Source organism: Quercus suber, unplaced genomic scaffold, assembly GCF_002906115.3.
Source record: "Quercus suber isolate HL8 unplaced genomic scaffold, Cork oak 2.0 scaffold_142, whole genome shotgun sequence".
Classification (NCBI taxonomy): domain Eukaryota; kingdom Viridiplantae; phylum Streptophyta; class Magnoliopsida; order Fagales; family Fagaceae; genus Quercus; species Quercus suber.
The window spans coordinates 1,039,761-1,058,988 of record NW_027069603.1 but is presented as its reverse complement, the minus strand read 5'-3'; the positions used below and the strand labels follow the sequence as shown (position 1 = coordinate 1,058,988).

The 19,228-nt window shown below is 37.7% G+C and overlaps 1 protein-coding gene and 1 long non-coding RNA gene across 2 annotated transcripts; one reads left to right on the top strand and one right to left on the bottom strand.

The window, feature by feature from the left end:
* The first annotated feature begins 4,518 nt into the window (after positions 1-4,518).
* LOC136068927 (uncharacterized) lies at positions 4,519-4,998 on the top strand. Its single transcript, XM_065776785.1, has one exon. The coding sequence runs from the start codon at positions 4,519-4,521 to the stop codon at positions 4,996-4,998; it is 480 nt and encodes a 159-aa protein (XP_065632857.1).
* A 1,222-nt stretch (positions 4,999-6,220) lies between these two features.
* LOC112017650 (uncharacterized) lies at positions 6,221-7,327 on the bottom strand. The gene is made up of 3 exons (XR_010630224.1): positions 7,244-7,327; positions 7,016-7,165; positions 6,221-6,745 (listed from the first exon to the last, which is right to left on the bottom strand). It is a non-coding gene; the product is annotated as an uncharacterized LOC112017650 (long non-coding RNA).
* Positions 7,328-19,228: the final 11,901 nt, after the last annotated feature.

The following is a 19,228-nucleotide window of genomic DNA, read 5'->3' as shown; positions in this document are numbered from 1 at the left end:
TCTGGGTTAACTTCAATTCCCCTATGAATAACCATGTAGCCTAAAAACTTGCTTGATTCCACGCCAAATGAACATTTGGAAGCATTTAGGCCCAGCTTGTGCTTCCTTAAGACATCAAAGGTGCTGCCGAGGTCTCTTAAATGCTCGGACACCACTTTACTCTTCACCACCATATCATCGACATAGATTTCGATGTTCTTGCCTAACTGTGACTTGAATATCCTTGTTATCATTCTTTAATAAGTGGACCTTGCATTCTTCAAACCGAACAACATCACCTTGTAGTGGTAGTTCCCAATAGGTGTTACGAAAGCTGTCTTCTCCTAATCCTCCAAGGCTAGTGGTATTTGATGATAGCCTTGAAAGGCATCTAAGAAGCTCATTCGAGGATGGCCTGTAGTTACATCCACCAGCTAGTTTATCTGAGGCATGCAGAACAGGTCTTTTGGGCATGCCTTATTTAGGTCCGTAAAATCTACACAAACCCGCCTTTTTCACTTTTCTTCTTGACGACCACGATGTTGGCCAATCATTTGGGGTAAAAAACCTCTTTGATGGCCCCTGCACGCTTAAGCTTCTACACCTCTTCTCTAATCGCATCGGCGTGCTCTCTTGATGGGTGCCGAGGTGTCTGCTTCTTGGGAGTTAAGGATGGGTTGACATTGAAATGGTGACAAATGAAAGCTGGATCAAGCCTTAGAGCATCACAAGCGTTCCATGCAAACACGTCTATATTTCTTTTGAGAAACTTAATCAACTCCTCCTTCTCCTGAAGAGGTAGCTGAGCTCCGACCTGAAAGAACTTCTCTGAGTCATCACCAATGACCACATTTTCTAGATCTTCACATTTTGCCCCATCAGCAGCGGTATCGGGAGGTGACACCCGAGCCTTTGATTACTATATGTCCTTTTCAGCAAAGGCCGAGGACTCTACATCAAGCTGATGTGAAATGGCATCCACTATACACTGACTTGCATGGATTGGCAACCACGGATTTCGAGGACTTGGTCCTCAGATAAAAATTTCACTTTTTGATGCAAAGAGGAGGCAACAGCCCCCAAGGTATAGAGTCAGGGCCTACCGACGATGGCTGTATATGGAGAGTAGGTGTCCACCACGATAAAGTTCACCTCCACTATCTCTGGGCCGGACTGGATGGGTAGCCTAATCATGCCCTTTGGAATAACAAGCTTCTCGTCGAAACTCATCAAAGGAAAGCTATAGGGTGTCAAATCTTCCGGTTTAACCTCAGCCCTCGGTAGAGATCAGGGTACATAACCTCGGCCCTACTGCCATCATCCACTATCACTCTTTTCACATCGAAGTCCCTAATTCTAAAAGCGATCACTAGCGCATTGTCGTGGGGCTGGGTGGTTCCAATCTTGTCCTCTTTTGAGAAGCTCAAGATTGGGTGAAAATTCATCCTGGCCTTCTTCGGTTTTGGCTAGGACTCCTCAGCAAGCAGCTGAGCCATAGATAACACTCGTGAAGGGTGCGTGCCTATTCTTCTTAGCGCAATCAAGATTACATTGATCGTCCTTACGGGTGGCCTTAGAGCGGTATCTTTCTGGGGCTCATGGTAGGCCTGACCAGGATGACCACTGGAATGATGTAGAAGGTGCTTTAACTTTCCTTCTCGAACTAGCTGGTCCAAATAGTTCTAGAGATTCTTGCAGTTCTCCGTGGCATGTCCATGGTCCTGGTGGTATTGGCAATAAAAATTTTGATTGCACATTGTGGACTCTCCTGCCATCTTATTCGGCCATTTAAAGTATGGCTTATTCTTGATTTTCTCTAACACTCGATGTACTGGTTCTCGGAATATAGCATTGACAGTCTGTGTGTTGGCTGCTCCGGATTGCCCTACGAAATCTCTTCTCAGGCCGTTGCTGTTATATCGATCCAACCTAAAATTCCTCCTCTCCTGAGGGATAACCTTCTCTTTTCCCTTGCCTTGCAGCTGGTCTTCCTCTACTCGTTTATACTTATCGATCCGATCCATTAGTTGGCGCACACTAGTGGTAGGCTTGCTAGTTAGAGACTTCCTCAAGCCGTGCTCAGCTGAGAGGCTATTTTTGAAGGTGCTGATGGCGACATCGTTAAAATTGCCGTCCATTTCATTATACATCTCCCAATATCTGTCCAAGTAGGCCTTTAGAGTTTCTCTGTCATGCATGGATAAAGACAATAACGCACTCAAGGGCCAAGGAGCTCTACTGTTTGTAATGAAACGGAAGCTAAAGGCTTGGGTTAGCTGCCTATACGAATCTATGGAATTCGTCTTTAAGCCATTGAACCACCTCATTGCCACCGGTCCCAAGCTAGATGGGAAAACCTTACATATCAGCACCTCGTCTTTAGAATGGACAGCCATCCTTTGGTTAAACTGGCTCACATGCTCCACGGGGTCTATTTTGCCATTATAAATGGTGAAGGTTGGCTGCTAGAACCGTCAAGGAAGTGTAACCCCTTTTATGTGGCGTGTGAAGGGTGACTTGGAGAGTTGATCCAGTGGGCTCATGGCAGCATTTGCCAAGCCCCTAGGGGATGGGCTTTTACGTTTACGCCTCTGGTAGTGCTCTTCTTCATGAGAGAATGTCTCACTTGGAGGAGTTCTCGATCTTTGCCTATAGTCATCATCGCTTTCATCCTCAGAGGGCATGTCAATGTTAGAATGAGGTCGCCTCCGTTATGCATGGCGCAGCTTTCTCTTCAAATCTTCTATCTCTCGTTGCATGGCCTGATTATCATTCTGTCTTTGGATACGTGGCTTCTAACTTCTTATTGTTGCATGACTCGATTGTCATTTCATCTCTAGAGCATGTGACTGCCCACACGAGAGTGGCTTTTGCTGGTTTGAGTGGTGTGCACACTTCCCTTTCAGAACCTTCCATTCTCTTCATTTCGATCACGCTCCGGGTTGGGAAAGTTACCCTGTTGCTGGGATTCAACCGGTTTAGGCTGATGGGAGCCTGCTTGATGAGGGTCTGATCCTACCATGTTTGATTGTTGCCCTTACTAACACACAAGTTCTTCCCACAGACGGTGCCAATTGTAGGGACTGGGTTTGAGCACTTCTTCTATTGGATGAGTGAACTCAAGCCCAATTAGCCTAATACAATAAATTTATCGAGAATAGGTTTAAGAACTAGGTCTTAGTGAGGGATACAACAACTAGGCATGGTTATGAGTGGGTTATGTAACAAGGACATGGACTAAAGTGTGAAACTCTGTCCTCGGCCTTCCTCTGAGGAGTTGGTTGTTCTTATGGTTTCTTCCGTGCTTGGTTACTAAGGTTTCATAGATGATACAAATGGTTACCGTATTCTCTGTTTTTTCACCCTCTCATTTTTCTGGAGGATTTCTTACATTATATACCCCTTTCCAGTTGATCCTCGCCCTCCATTTGTTGATCATGCAAGTCACCACTCAAGTATTTGTCTCATCAGCCACCTTCCCAAACCTCTTGTGAGTTGCAGCAACCAAGACAGCACTATGTATGGGTCATTTCCTCATTAATGCGGTTAGGACGTTAGTTGTGGGCATTTAATGTGGAGGTGACAGTTTCTCCTTGAATTGCTCCTCCACCATGCCCCCATGGCTGACCCATTGTACTTGTCCTTTCTCTTGGGATGCTTTGGGAGGCTTCCTTTGATGGCATTTCAATTTTCCCTATTGTGATTTTGACTAGCTGAGGACAGGATCGTCCTCGGTGATGTTTCTTGGCACTTTGGACTTCCTTCGTTCGACCTCGGACATTTCTTCCTAAGTATGGGCCTTAGGCTTGGTGTAAAATGGGCCGAGGTTGTCAAATTCTTTGGCTCCACAATTATTATTATAAGGTTATTCCCTATTATTATTGTTTTTTATGGGACTTATTTTATTGCTAAACTAAATTTTAAAATTTATTATCAAATAAAATATTGAAAAGAATTAATAAATTTAAGTAATGGTATTTTTGTAAATAGAAAGAATTAGTGGTAATTGTAAAGGAAGCACCTTCTTAGAAGCTTCCCATCTACCCTCCCACGTTTTATTTTCACCACATTCACCTATTTAATCTTTTTTACTTTTGGATACCCTTTATTTTCACTTTTTTTTACTTTTAATCTTTTATTTTTGATAAATGGCTACTGACCCCAACCACTCACAAGGTTATCTCCCCATAAAAAAGACTTTGGTGATTTGGTTTTAGCATTGATTGACCATGATACAAAGAGATGGAGAAGAGACAAGTTAGAAAGAATTTTCTTGCCTTTTGAAGTTGAGACAATCTTTAACATACCAATCAGCTATCATGCACAGGAGGATTAATTAATTTGGGTGGGTAACAAAAATGGAACTTTTACAGTGAAAAGTGCATACTATGTTGCTAGAAAAATCCTTGAAGGAATTAGTAGGGAGAATCATCTATTGTAGACATAAGAGCTCCGTTATGGAAAAAGATGTGGCACTTAAATATCCCAGCAAAGGTAAGAATTTTTGTTTGGACGCTATGTTTGGATGCAATCCCCACAATGCTAAATTTAAGTAAAAGTGGAGTCCAAGTAGAACCTATCTGCCCATTGTGTAAAGATGATGTAGAATCTGTTGAGCATGCCATTTTTAAATGTGATATAGCTAGTGGTGTGTGGAAGATGTGGGAGGACTACCCCATTAGCCTGATGGATATCAATAGGCATGTTTCAGATCTGGCCATTGAAATACTCCACCAAGGAATCCAAAGGGATCTAAAGAAGTTTTTTGGACTGGCTTGGAGGATTTGGTTGAATAGGAACCAAGTAATTTATGAGGAACATGGGGTACCAGAAGCTCATATTTGGGGGTTTGCAGTTCATATGATTAAAGACTACAAAGATGTAAATGGCTTGGAGGCAAAGCACAAAGTGAACAAGAAGCAACAATGGGAACCTCCTCTAGAGGGCTTCTATTATATTAATGTGGATGGAGCCATCCCTTTGACCAATGGACAATTTGGGGTGGGAATGATAATTTGAGATTGGAATAGCAGAGTGATAGCTGTTGTGTCTATGCCCCTTCTAAGAAGATACTCTGTTGAGGAAATTGAGGCAATCGCAATTGACCAAGGCTTAGTTTTAGCTAAAGAACTTGGCTTGGAGAAAATTATTATAGAGGGCGACTCCCTCCTGACTGTCCAAGTTGTTGAAGCCAAAGATGTTAGGGGGGTTGTTGGCCACATTATAAAGGGTATTAGGCAGGGATGTAGCAACTTTTAAGAGGTTAAAGTTAGATGCATTGATAGGAACAGCAACAAAATAACCCACGAACTCACCCAGCAAGCCAAAAAAACTAGAAAAAAAAAATTGTTTGGAGGAATGATATCCCAAATTTTTGTTTGACCTTCTGAGATTAGAGGGATCAGTCTAGGCAGGGATTCTTTGTTTTTGGTCTATGTTGTTACTGTTCTGCTTGCTGTTGGTGTGTTTGTTGCTCATTGTATTTGGTTTTTCTCCTTTGAATGAGAATTCAGTCTCTTTTTAGGGAAAAAAAAGAAAAAAAAAAAGTCCTCACATCCCTCATCTTCTTCTCCAACTCTAGGTTTGTAACTCCCTCATCTAATGTTAATAATATAAAATAATATAATTAATATTAAAAAGCCAGTTTCTCCAAAAATAAAAAAATAAAAAAGCCACATAAGAATATTAATGAAAAAGAAAAAGCCATGTCAAATTAAAACAAAAAACAACAAAAAACAAATTCTGAAAAAATTAATTGAATTTAAAAAAAAAATATTCTAAATTTCTTTTGTATTCTCGCACTTTCTTAGTTGTCAAATACATTACCCAAAAAGCAACACAATAATCTGAAACTAGACACTAATCAAACATTCACACTGTTATCAAAATCATACACAAATCCAAACAAGAAGCATCTTTTTTTTTTTTTTTTCTAAAAAAAAAAAAAAACCCTCCTCAAAAAAAAAAAAAAAACAAAAAAAACCTTGATTTAAAATGTAATTCAAAGAACATTAACTGTGATTAATATTATTTAAAGGATACTTTCACATGACTCAATGAACGAAAATTATTGTATTGAATAATTTGAATTACATAAAACTGATATGATGAAATTTTCTTCTATACACATAAATAATATATACAATAAATCATGTTAAAGACATGTTTAAATATAAATAATACACGTGTGTTATTTTGTGGATTTAAACATTATTGATATATTTAGCTTAAGTCCCCATTTAAAAAAAAAAAAAAATTATGACTAACACTGAGAAAAAGTGTCAAATTCCATCCTTACAATTGGACTTAGGTTTAGAGAAAATGAACACTACTTCACAAGGAACACATAAATTTTCCATACATGATATCGTTCGGTGTAAATTGTTAAGGCTTTATCTCTCTAAACAAAAGATATTAAACTGGTCGTTTTTCTCTCAAGTCTCAAGTGATGATATCCTATCTTGCTTCTAACACTGTAATGGTGACTTCATTTATTGAAGCATTTCAAGATTTCCTGATGAAGAATCTTCTCCAAGTGGAGTCTTTCCTGCAACAAAACCTGGCTGCCTTGGATTGGGCAATGAATTGTCACTGCTTAACATTAGAACCACAGATGACATGTTTGGCCTATCTTCTGGTCTTTGTTGTACACATAACAAACCCACATGAATGCATCGTAACACTTCAGATAAAATGCAGGAGTCACCTAAGACTAAGAATTCATCTATCAGCTCCGTTGCTTGTCTTCAATCCATAGTTTCCATGCCTAAAACCAAAACCAAAAATTATTAGAACACTAGAATTACATGAGCATTGTATGACTGAATGATTTTCACTTGTCAATACTCACATTAAATGGAGTGTTCATTTCATGGATAATATTTTTGTACAAGTGTCTTTCATTTAAAAGTTTTAGTAACGTGACACTAAATATACCTTTAAATTTGTAATTTTAATTTGAAATATGAAATATTTTCATTTTGAATGGAGATATCCTAATATCACTAAGTAGTAAAATGTCAATGTTAATACTTACATGTCCTAGAAGATTAAGACATTGACCAGAGTTACACAATTCCTTGTTCTTCTTCCCGCTCACGATCTCTATAATAAAACTCCAAAGCTAAAAACATCGGTTTTCACTGAGATTTGTCCATACCCGGCATACTCAGGAGGCATATAACCACTGCAAAGTAAAAAGAATAAAAATAAATAAAAAAAATCTCCAAGCATAAACTAATAAAAAGAAGTTAAGAATACTCACTATGTTCCAACAATTCTATTGGTATCAGCCTTTATTTGATCTCCCCAAATGTTTTAGCAAGGCCAAAGTCAGAAATTTTTGGGTCATATTATTATCTAGTAGACATTACTAGCTTTAAGATCTCTATGGACAATTCTCATCTAGAGTCTTCATGAAGGTAAGAAGCCCTCTAGCAATGCCACCAATATGCTGTGACGCATACGCCAATCAAGTAGTCTACTCTTCGATTGGTCTGTCAATTTTGCTATTGTTGTTAGTACATATACCTAGCTAAAATCTCAATAACATAATTCCTTAATAAAATATGAAATGTCTAAACATGAATGTGTTTGATTCAATAATGAGGATCAAAGTTCAAACAAAAATAAATGAGTCCAAGCTTTTGTTGTGCATGTATTCATAGATTAACAACTTTCTTGTTCTTGAATGCAACAACCGAGCAGCTCACAAGATTGCGGTGTTGAGTTTGGCAATTAATATAACTTCATTTTTGAACTCGTTCAATCCTTGTCCAGAATTCTTTGAAAGTCTCTTTACAGCTATTTCTTGCCCCAAGCAATGTACCTAAAAGATAAATTAAATATTTTTACATTAGAATATAATATAATATTTTTAGAAAACATAAAATGTATACAAATAAAATGATAAATACCCCTTTATATACCTCACCATAGTTTTTTATAAGATATTTAAAAAAAAAAAAAAATGAAGGATTGTCCAAAGGCAAGCCTCCTTAAAGAATTACAAGCAAACAATATGATCCAAAAAAAAATCAACAATGGAAGTACATGATGACCCCACCCCCTCGTCCCCCAATTCTAAGTACAATATCCAAACAAAGATCTCAGGAAATTTTTTGGAAGAGAGGAAGGAAAGCTATATGGCCATCAAATTGGATATGAGGAAGGCGTATGATAAGGTGAAATGGGGTTTTATTGAAAAGGTGATGGAGAAATTAGGTTTTCTTGAAAATGGATTAATCTAATTATGCATTGTATTTCTATTGTTTCCTATTCAACACTAAATAATAGGGCCACTCATGGGTGCATAATCCCCTTATATATTTTCCTATTGTGTGTAGAAGGTTTTTCGAGGCTCATTAATGAAGCTTTACAAAACCAAATTCTTCATGGAATCTCAATATGTCGAGGATGCCCATATTCCACTCACATATTCTTTACAAATGATAACATACTATTCTGTAGGACGAGAGGCCAAGAGTGCTAGGAGCTATAGGAAATACTTGAGGTATATGAAGTTGCCTTGAGACAAAAGATCAACATTGATAAATCGTTTGTGATTTTTAGTCATAAATGTGTGGTAATATGAATGTGTGGTAAAAGAAATGGTCGTCAACCCACATCTCAACGGAATCTCTCTAGAAAGAATCTCTCTGGAAAGTCTCTTTAGCTATAGTACATGAGAAGCACAGTTACAACAGAAGACTCTTATTACGTTCAATTAATGGTTTCATTGAAATGAGAGTTTTATGGGAATGAGCTGTGGATCATGCATGAAACATGAGTATGATTTTTTTTTTAAAATAGGGCCACTCATGGGTGCATAATCCCCTTATATATTTTCCTATTGTGGGTAGAAGGTTTTTCGAGGCTCATTAATGAAGCTTTACAAAACCAAATTCTTCATGGAATCTCAATATGTCGAGGATGCCCATATTCCACTCACACATTCTTTACAAATGACAACATACTATTCTGTAGGGTGAGAGGCCAAGAGTGCTAGGAGCTATAGGAAATACTTGAGGTATATGAAGTTGCCTCAAGACAAAAGATCAACATTGATAAATCGTTGGTGTTTTTTAGTCATAACGCTCATAAGAGAAGGGGTGGGTGGAAAAGAAACTCATCGGATGGAAAGAGAAGTTATTATCCATGAGGGGAAGAGAAATCCTTATTTGAAGCAATTGCTCAGGTTGTGCCCACATACACCATGAGTTGCTTTCAATTGCAAATAGGCCCATATACACATATATAAACACTCTTCCCACACTGCAAAATCTATGGAGGGGTATCGACACTGATGGGGTATTTCCTTCGTGATAAAGATATTGAATCTATGACTCATGCACTTTTTCATTGTATCGCTCCGAATGTGGCTCTGAAAGAATTTTCTCAAAAGTTTAAGCTATTGGAATATATGGTAAATTTAATCATTTAACCACACACTTATAACACTCCCCCTCACAAGTGTGGATGAGACAATAATCGAATTCATAACTTCCTACTCTGATATCATGTTAAAATACTAATTGTTCTAAAAGTTTAAGTTATTAAAATATGGTAAATTTAAACATTTAAACACACACTTCTAACACGTGGCACACGAGTTAGTGCAACAACTTAAAAGTCTTTAGGGAACATGCAAATCTAGAAGGGCGCTACACCTCTTACGACAAGATAGTTATAGATTTATTGTAATATGTTATCTTTATAGTGAGAAAGTATATCATGTATTCGCTATATGTAACCTCCCCTTTATAATGGTAGGGTCCAATGATATAATTTTTTTCTTTGTTTAGGCTTCTTTATTGTACTTATTTAGTTTTCAATTTGGAATGTGAAAGTTCAATATGGGTATGAAACACCCTTGAACGTTTAGACCCCAAATTACAAAATTACCAATTCAAGCTTAATATCAAACGATTAACGTGCGGAACATGAATGTAAGCTAAACACAGAATTGATAAACAATCTAAGCCAAATATAAATACATCCACAGCAGTAAATATAAGGCAAAGGTAAAGGGAAAGAAGATGCAAACACACGGACAACACACGATGTGTTATCGAAGAGGAAACCGAAGTCCTAGGCGTAAAACCTCTCCGCCGCCCTCCAAGCAGTCAAATAATCCACTAAAGAATGTAGTTGGGATACATGAACAGCAGAAGACTCTCCAAGCCTAATCTACCCAAGTACCTAAGCCCTCCAAGCTTCTTGCTCCAACGAGGTTGCACCGAACCTATTTCTTCTCTAGCTTCCCGGATTCCGCTACTTGACCATAGCATTAACCAATGTATATTGGTTCCTTTCCAAATTGCTTCCCAAAGCACCAAAAGGACCTTCTCACAGACGTGGGTGTGGTGAGACAAGGATTTGGTAAATGACCTCTCAAGGGTATGACAATGGAGAGGAAGAGAGTAGAGGAATTTGTAGAGTCTCTTTAGATGAAGATTGGGGATGAATCAATCTTGTATTTCTCTAGAGTTTTCTCTCACAAAATTCTCTCTGGAAGCTCTCTCAATATGATGGGTATAAGGGTGTATATATAGTAGGGTGAGAAGGGAATGCAAAACGTCAGTTTTTGCCAAACAGGGCAAGTTGGCGACTTGAACTCGCGGCTTGGCCAAGTCGCGAAATCAAGTCGCAACGTAACGGCCTGGCCAGACTGGAATCCCACCTAAATACAGGGTTACTAAGTGCTTAAATTACAAGCAAATTGGCATGGAATAAAGCCAACAAGATGGTTGATAAATTTCAACCTTACACCTTATTTGAGAGTGAGCTACTTATTCTTAAAGAGAAATCTTTGTATTCTATTCTCCTTCCCTCTCCCATTGTTATACCCATTGAGAAGAGATTTGTACCCAAACACTACCCACACACATTCAAAGTGTTGAGAGTGTTTTTAGAGCTTGGGAAGCATTGGAAGATGCCAAGGATGGCGGATGCAATATGGAGCTTATTGCGGGATCCAGAAAGTTACAGAAGACACGGTTCGGTGTAACCTTGTTAGAGTAAGAAGCTTGGAGGGCTTAGATACATCAGGTAGATTAGGCTTGAAGGGTCTATTGCTATTCATATATCACAACTGATTTTCTAGTGGATCATTTTACTGCTTGGAGCGTGGTGGAGAGGTTTTTCACTAAATCCTTCGGTTTCCTCTTCGATAACACGTCTTAGTGTTATCTTTGTGTTTGCTTCTCTCTTCCCTAATCTATTAATTTTAATTGCTGCTGTGTTTGTGATTAATTATGGTTTAGAGTATTTTGCCAATTTGGGTATTGCTTATAGTTCATATTCTGCACATATATTGTTTGAATATAAGCTTGCTTTGGAAATTTTGTAATTAGGGGTCTAAACATTCGCATGTGTTTTACACACTAAGTGAGTTTTCATAATCGTTAAATTGCTTCTTCTTTTTTATTTTTATAAACATATGTTAAATTTCATGACTATTAGATGTTATTTATTATTTGATCTATAAACTTATTTTTAATGTATAATTTTATACTACAAAAACTCAAAATTTAAACATTTGATTGATGATATAGCTATTACTCTTTGATTGTTTTTATAAAAAATTTGTAAACATGGAGGATATAAGGAGAAAATGAAATATAATGGTGGATTTGTTAAAATTCATATCTAATAAAAAAACATTATTTTTTATTATCAATGGTCAAATATGGATTGTTTCTCTATCACTAAGAAAGTCCTTTGACATCTCTTAGGCAGTAGAATTGTTGTCCCTTCAGTTTGAAGGCTTGTTGTTCTTCCATGTTTTTAATAAGTGTTAATTCTTGGACTAGTTGGGTTTTTTTAAGGGTTATTGGGAAACAGTTATCTTTTTCTTTCTTACACTTCTGATTTGCATTCATAAGTTTACCATGTCTGCAATGGATGAACTAACAAATGATTGGACCAAATTCTTGCTTTCAAAGAGGGAGAGGTTTGGGTGTTGCTTAGAGAGTGATCTTAGCTCTCAAGACCATATCATTGCAGCCAATTTTCTGATGAAGCGAGCCCTCAATATCAATGCAATAGCAAGAACTATTATTCCTCTTTGGCGATTACGAAATGGCTTTCAGGCTTGCAAAGTTGGAGAACATAAAATGTTGTTCATCTTTGAATCGGCAGCTAATAGAGATGAGGTCCTTAATGTTGAGCCTTGGAGTTTCAATAAACACCTCGTGATCATGCAACGATATGACAAAAGTAAGGCAATAGAGGAATTAAGTTTTGATAGAACTTTTGTTAGGACATATGTGACTCAATGTTAGGTACATATGTCACTACTTTATGTAATTAGCTAAGGGATGTCTTGCAAAAGCATTCAAGAGATGAAACCGTTAGTTTGGATTCTCTAATTGTAACGCAAAACATACGGGTACCAAAAGATTCTATAATCAATAATACCATTTAAAGCTCACAATTTTTGGAAAGTCATAACTCCAATATTCATGGGACAGCTGCCTTCCCTGATTTGTTTGAAGTCCAAATTAATGAGATTGATTCGAGGCTAACCAAATTTGATCACATTAAACTCACGACCCAATCAGCTACTACTGCCAAATATACTTCTAGTTAGTCATGTGAGGAGCAAGGGGTAGCAAAGCACTAAATACTCAGCATATGTAGACCTGATTGGCAAGGAAAAACATTGAAGGTAGTGCTCAAGAAAACACAAGAAACACAGGGAGAGACAAGGTGAAGGTGGAGAAAAGAGAATTTTTTTCACAGGTTAAAGGTCCTTCTAAATTACCTCACAAGAAAAAGCAAGTTTTAAGGGAGGATGGAGTCTTACATTCTATATAGGCAAAGGCTGGTGATCAGCCCTACCAAGAATCATGAATCTTAGAGTTTGGAACTGTCATGGGCTTAAGATCCTATGTATAGGGAAGGAGCTTAGAGATATTATCCGAGCAAAAGACCCCTCTGTAGTGTTCATAGCTAAAACACTTGCAAATGAAGCAAGGCTAGATCGAGTAGTGCAGGAAATTAAGGTACAAGACAAAAGCCATTGGATAGGGATTTGGTCACTCTACACTCTAAATAAGATAAAAAAATTTATTTGGCTTGCTTGCCGAAAATCCCTACCAACAAAGCAGAATTTGGTGCAATGGACCATCATTGATAACCCTCACTGCAATAGATGCTATGAAATGAAAGAGCATTCCATCCATACAATTTGGTCATGTCCTTTGCTTGACATAGTGTGGTTAAACACTGATTTCTAGGCTTGCCAAATATCCAGACAATATCTGGACTTCAGGGTGTTGCTGTCTTGGATTATGCAGAATCACCAACAGCCAGTTTTGTTTGCATTCACGGCATGGGCGATATGGACCAACAAGAGTCAGACCCGCTTGCATTTTCCATGTTGCAACCTGTAGTAGCTGATTCAAGACTATGAACAACAACTGGCATAGTTCCTCAATATCAACCAACATCCTTAGCTCAATTGTCCACAACCTTGAGCTCTTTGGCATCCTCCACTGACAACTTTGGTGAAGGTAAACTTCAATGGAAGAATTTTTTCAGGGGTGAACTATTCGGGAGTTATTGTGGTTGTTTGCGACAGTGATGGATTGACTATCACTTCTTTGTCGCAAATAATTTCACAAGCTTATACACCAGATAAGATTGAAACTATGCTGTCCTGCTGTGGTTCACTACTAGATTATGTACATCGATGCTCTTGTTTTTTTAATCAATTACGTTACTCTCATGTTAAGATACAAGGTAATAGGGTTGCTAACAGTCTGGCCAGATATGCAAGCTGATTTAGTTGGATTCTCTTAATAAAAGTTTATTATGTTCTTTCTAAAATAAATAAATAAATAAATAAAAATTATATATATATATATATAAAGTGGATTTGTAGTCTTAGGGTAGTCTCTAATCCCTCATTTTCATGCATTTCATTCTTTAAAACCTAAGTTTTTGGGATTCTTGCAAAATTTAGGGTTTTTCAAAATCAAAGAGGTTTTTGTGAAATTTTTGGGATGGGTTTTGAAGATTTGATCCTAAAAACTTCATGCATTGCATTTCATGTGCATTATAACTGTATTTTCATGCATTTAGTTGTGTGTTATACATGTTGAACAGTATGTGTGCTAGTAGGATTGGATTGGTCTAAGCCTATTATGCAATTTCTTTTGCATGTCACATGTTCATGCATTTCCTATGCATATGTACTCTTTTTTCAATATACTTGCTATATTTGAAATGTTTTGGAGCTTTTCTGAATGTCTTTCTCTCTCCCCTTTTTTTGTTTACGTTAGTTGTGTCTATGGCACCTAAACGTAAGTCTACTCCGTCCTGTAACCCTCATCATTTTGGGGCATCATCTTCATCTAATCCTACTCCATCACATATTCGTTTCCATGATGAGGATAACTGTAAGGCCTTCTCGGAGAACTTTTCCCGATAAGGCATTCATTCTGAATGCCAAATAATTTTGGCAGAATTGCCAACACCAACCTTCCCGATGTCATTCACAGTCGGGGATGGGAGTCATTGTGTGACATCCCGGTCACCTGTCCTTTCGTGCTTATATAGGAGTTTTACTCTAATATGCATGGAATTGATCATTCAGTACCAAGGGAGTCAATACTGTACCGGAGTCTGTACCGGTTTGGCTAGCGGTACGATATATTTCAGATACCGGTCAATACCAGTGTACCATTTTGGGTTTACCGCTATATATATATATATAGTGTTTAAAGCCCACATATATATATATATATATAAATTCATAGATTAGACTAATTTGTAATCTTAAACCCCACATAAGCCCAAGCCCAAGTCTATACATTTATATCTATAAAAAGAAATAAAAATCAAGTTAAATTTAAAATACTAAACTTACCTTTCAGTGCTTTCACACGTGAACTAACTGAGAGCTTAAAAAAAATGAAAATAAAAATAAATAAAAAAGAAAAGAAAAAAAGAACAACTGACATGTGAGAGGACTTTTAACCCTTTTTAGGGGCTAGGAAATAATTAAAAAAATGAAAAAAAATCTAACACAGGAAAGTTGCTTCTGACTTTACACATAACTTTTGCAAGCTATTAACTTTATTGGGTGTTTAAAGAAGTTGAAATGTAGGCTATTGGCTTAAGTTGGATGCAACCAAGAAAGAGGAAAGAGAAAGTAAATCTGAAAGAAAGAAAGAGAATGCCGATCAAGAAGATATGGAATTGAGGGAGGAAAGACCATGCGCTATGAGTTTGAGAAACTGCAAGTGATGCCGACGAGTGGAGAGATGAGAGAGTGAGAACGTTTTTTTTTTCCCTGTTTCGGCCCAGTATCCATTTACCGACCGAAATATCCGGATTTCGCCAGTACAGCTGATATGAGGACGGTATGTTCGGTATTTTTTCCGGCATGAAATAGAGAGATTAAGTGTACCGGTTTATTGGCCGGTACGGTACGAAATTCACTCCCTTGTTCAATACCTCACTTCTTCATTCGCGTTTGAGGTATGCGCTTTCCTGTCACACCGCAACTTGTTGCAGATGTGCTTCAGGTTCCTAAGGTAGAGTTTCCTAACTATCCTAGTTGTGAGCGTCTGAGGACTGTGTCTAAGGATGAGCTCATGTCTGCTTTCTGCCAGCGCCTTTCTAATTGGGGTGATCGTTAGTTTACACCATGTAAGCCTTTTGCTAAAGGTCCTAGATGCTTGAACATGGTGATGACTTTTGTTTTGCACCTACTCTCTCACTATAACTCCATCATAGAGTCTCGTTCTCAGTTTTTGTTATCCCATCTTGAGCATCTTACTATAGATTTCCCTTCACATTTCATTCTTTCCATTATAGATGTTCATCAAGATTTGGCGTCCCGTGATAAGCTCATCTTTCCTTCTGCTATCACAAGAATTTTACGCCATTTTTTCGTCCCTTTTCCGGTGTCCGACCATTTCACTCATATTTGTGCCATAGACGCCATTAGCATTAAACATAGCGAGACGCAGTTTAGGTCACGACAATCGGCTTCAGCAGCTCCTCCCTCCCATTCGGCTCCATCTTGATCAGCTCCATCCACATCCACCCTTTCCTCTTCCATGGGTGATGTGTCTCTTCGCGATGTCATGGCACAGCTTCAACGTATGGATGCTCGCCTTGATACACTCTATACTGAGTTGTGTCAGGTGAACGTTCGTGTTGGCCGTATTGCTAGGCGACAGGCTACTATGGCTTATGATTCTGAGGCTGAGGATGATGATGATGATGGTGATGACAATGATGCTTCTGATGATGATGACGATGGAGATGCTAGCTTTACCGATGAGATGTCTACTTAACACTACCCTTTGTCACTCGTGACAAAAAGGGGGAGTAGTTTTGGGTTATATGAGAGTAGTCATTCTTAGGGGGAGAGTTACAATAGGACCATTTTGTTAGGGGGAGTGTTGATATGAGGGATGTAGTGAGGATGTTATGTATCTTTTATTTTCTTTCTAGTTTAGATACATTTATTCTTGTACATAGGGTCTTGTGACCATGTTTGACATACATTGTACTTTCTCTTTATATGTTGATGTATGTTTCTTTCACCAACCCTTACATGTGTTGTTTCTTTTCTCTCTTTATGCGCATGCTTCTTATTACTTGTATGCAATCTATTATTTCTACTTCACACAAAGATGTCTTGATGAGTTTTGTTTAAAGTGTTTCAGAAATACAGGTTGTTAAAGTCTACTTGCCATAAACTCTCTTCTTGCAAAAATTTTCAAGAGTTTGTGTTAAGATAGATTTTATTGTATTCAACAAGTGAATATGAGCTGAGTGATTTATGACTTCTCTCATATGCTCATTTGTTTGTTGTGGTTTTGTCACGGATTGCCAAATGGGGAGATTGTTAGGACATATGTATTTCACTTGTTAAGAACATATGTCATTCTTTTATGTAATTAGTTAATCCTTTGAAAAAATGCACTTTACTTGTAATTAGGTAGAACTAGGTGTTTTTAATATTTCAAAAAATAAGGTTTCAAGATCAAGTGTTAAAGCCATTCAAGTCTATCCAAGAAACAAGCTGAATAGTGCAAATTCATTAAAGCTTGACAGCTGCATCTATCTAGCTTAAGAAATCAGTCTCAACCTGTGCGCCCAACACCTGCTCGACAGCTGTTCGACAGCTCCTATCTGTTGAGGTTTAAGAATTTCAGAATTCTGATATGATTTTCTTGGGATCTGTGAATGTGTCTTTGGGCCTTCTTTTCTCCTAACCCTAGACATATAAAAGGATTATTTTAAGGGCCGTCATAGAAGACACAAGTTGCATAAGCATTGAGCAAAGTCTGTTTAAGAAAATTGTGACCAGAGACAAAGTTTTGCCCTAGTTCATCATTCTTGTGAAAAAATTGTTGTGTTTGTACACCATAGGGTTTTGTGACCAAGCATCTTCTTGATCTTCATCGTGAGATAAACTGAAGAATTTTGCAGTCAACAATCTTCTCTAGTTGGTGATTGAAGTCGTGTACTGGGATCCGCACAATTGGTTAGTCACATACTAGGAGCCATGCATCAAAAAGAGAAATTGTCACTATAGAACAAGTCCAATTGGGTATTGGGGTAAAAGTTCAATTGTAGGTTGGTATAAGGTACTATGATTCCTTTACTAGTACCGCTTGTTGTGATAATAGTAGAATTTCGGGAGTGGTGATCTTAAAATCATTCGGTGGGGTTTTTGACGTGTTGGTTTTCCTCATTCGTAAACAAATCACCATGTCAATTTATTTTCTGCTGTATATTTAATTTAATTGGTGATTTGTTTGTACTACCACGCGTTTACATGTTAATTTGGTAAATTAATTAAACTTGGTTAATTAATTAATTAATTAATTCATCACAAGAGGTCAATTCATTTTTGACTTATTAGAAATCAATTAGTGTCTTGGCTTGACATTAAAAAAAAATCATTATGGGTCGTACGTCATGTTAGGACATATGTGTTCTCACTTGTCAAGAACATGTCACTTATTTATGTAAATTGGCTAATCCTTTGACAAAACACATTCTACTTGTAATTGGGTAGTTCTAGGTGTTTTTAATACTTCAAGAAACAAGGTTTCAAGATCAAGTGTTGAAGTCATCAAGTCTGTCCAAGAAAAATCAAGCTGAAGTGCAAATTCATCAAAGCTCGACACCTGCTCGATAGCTACCTTGACACCTGCTATTTGTTGAGATTTATAAAATCAGATTTTCTGATATGATTTCCTTGGGATCCGTGAATATGCTTTTGGGCCTTCTTTTCTCCAAACCCTAAACATATAAAAGGATTGTTTTAAGAGCCGTCAAGATGTACACAAGTTGCAAAAGCATTGAGCAATCTCTGTTCAAACAAATTATGATTAAAGACAAAATTCTTGACCTAGTTCATCTTCTCTGAAGAAGTTGTTATGTATTTGCACCAAAGGGTTTTGTGACAAAGCATTTTCCTGATCTTCATCGTGTAGGATGAACTGAAGAACTTTGCAGCCAACCTTTCCTTCTAAGTTGGTGTTTGAAGTCGCGTATTGGGATCCGCGCATTGGTTAGTCATGTACTTGGGAGCCGTGCATCAAAGGTGGAAATTGTCACTACAGATCAAGTCCAATTGCGTATTAGGGTAAGGGTTCAACTGTAGGTTGGTAAGGTACTTGAGATTCCTTTACTTGTAACCGCTTGATTTGATAATAGTGGAGTTTCGGGAGTGGTGACCTGAAAATCACCCGGTGGGGTTTTTGCCGCGAGGTTTTCTCAATTCGTAAACAAATCACCGTGTTATTTATTTTCCGCTGCTTATTTAGTTTATTCGTGATTTGTTTGTGTTTCCACGCGTTTGCATGATTAATTGATTAATTAATAACATGGCTAATTACTTAATTGGTATAATCACAAGGGGCCATTCAGTTTGTGGCCTATTAAATGGTATCAGAGCAGGCACACTCTGATTAGGTTTAATCTTTGCTGTATTGATCCATTGACTCCTGTTTTTCATGGATAGAGGACAGTTATTAATCATACCTCCTTTATTTGATGGCACTAACTATGCATACTAGAAAGTACGCATGAGAGCTTTCTTGTAGTCTTCAGATGAGAAGGTGTGGCAAGCTGTAGAGATTGGCTAGACTAAACCAAAAGAAGAACCGGCTAATTGGGATGACGCTAAGATCAAGGCGGCAAACTTCAACAGCAAGAGCATTAAATGCCCTATTTAGCGCAGTCACCAATGAGGAGTTCAAGAAGATATCCT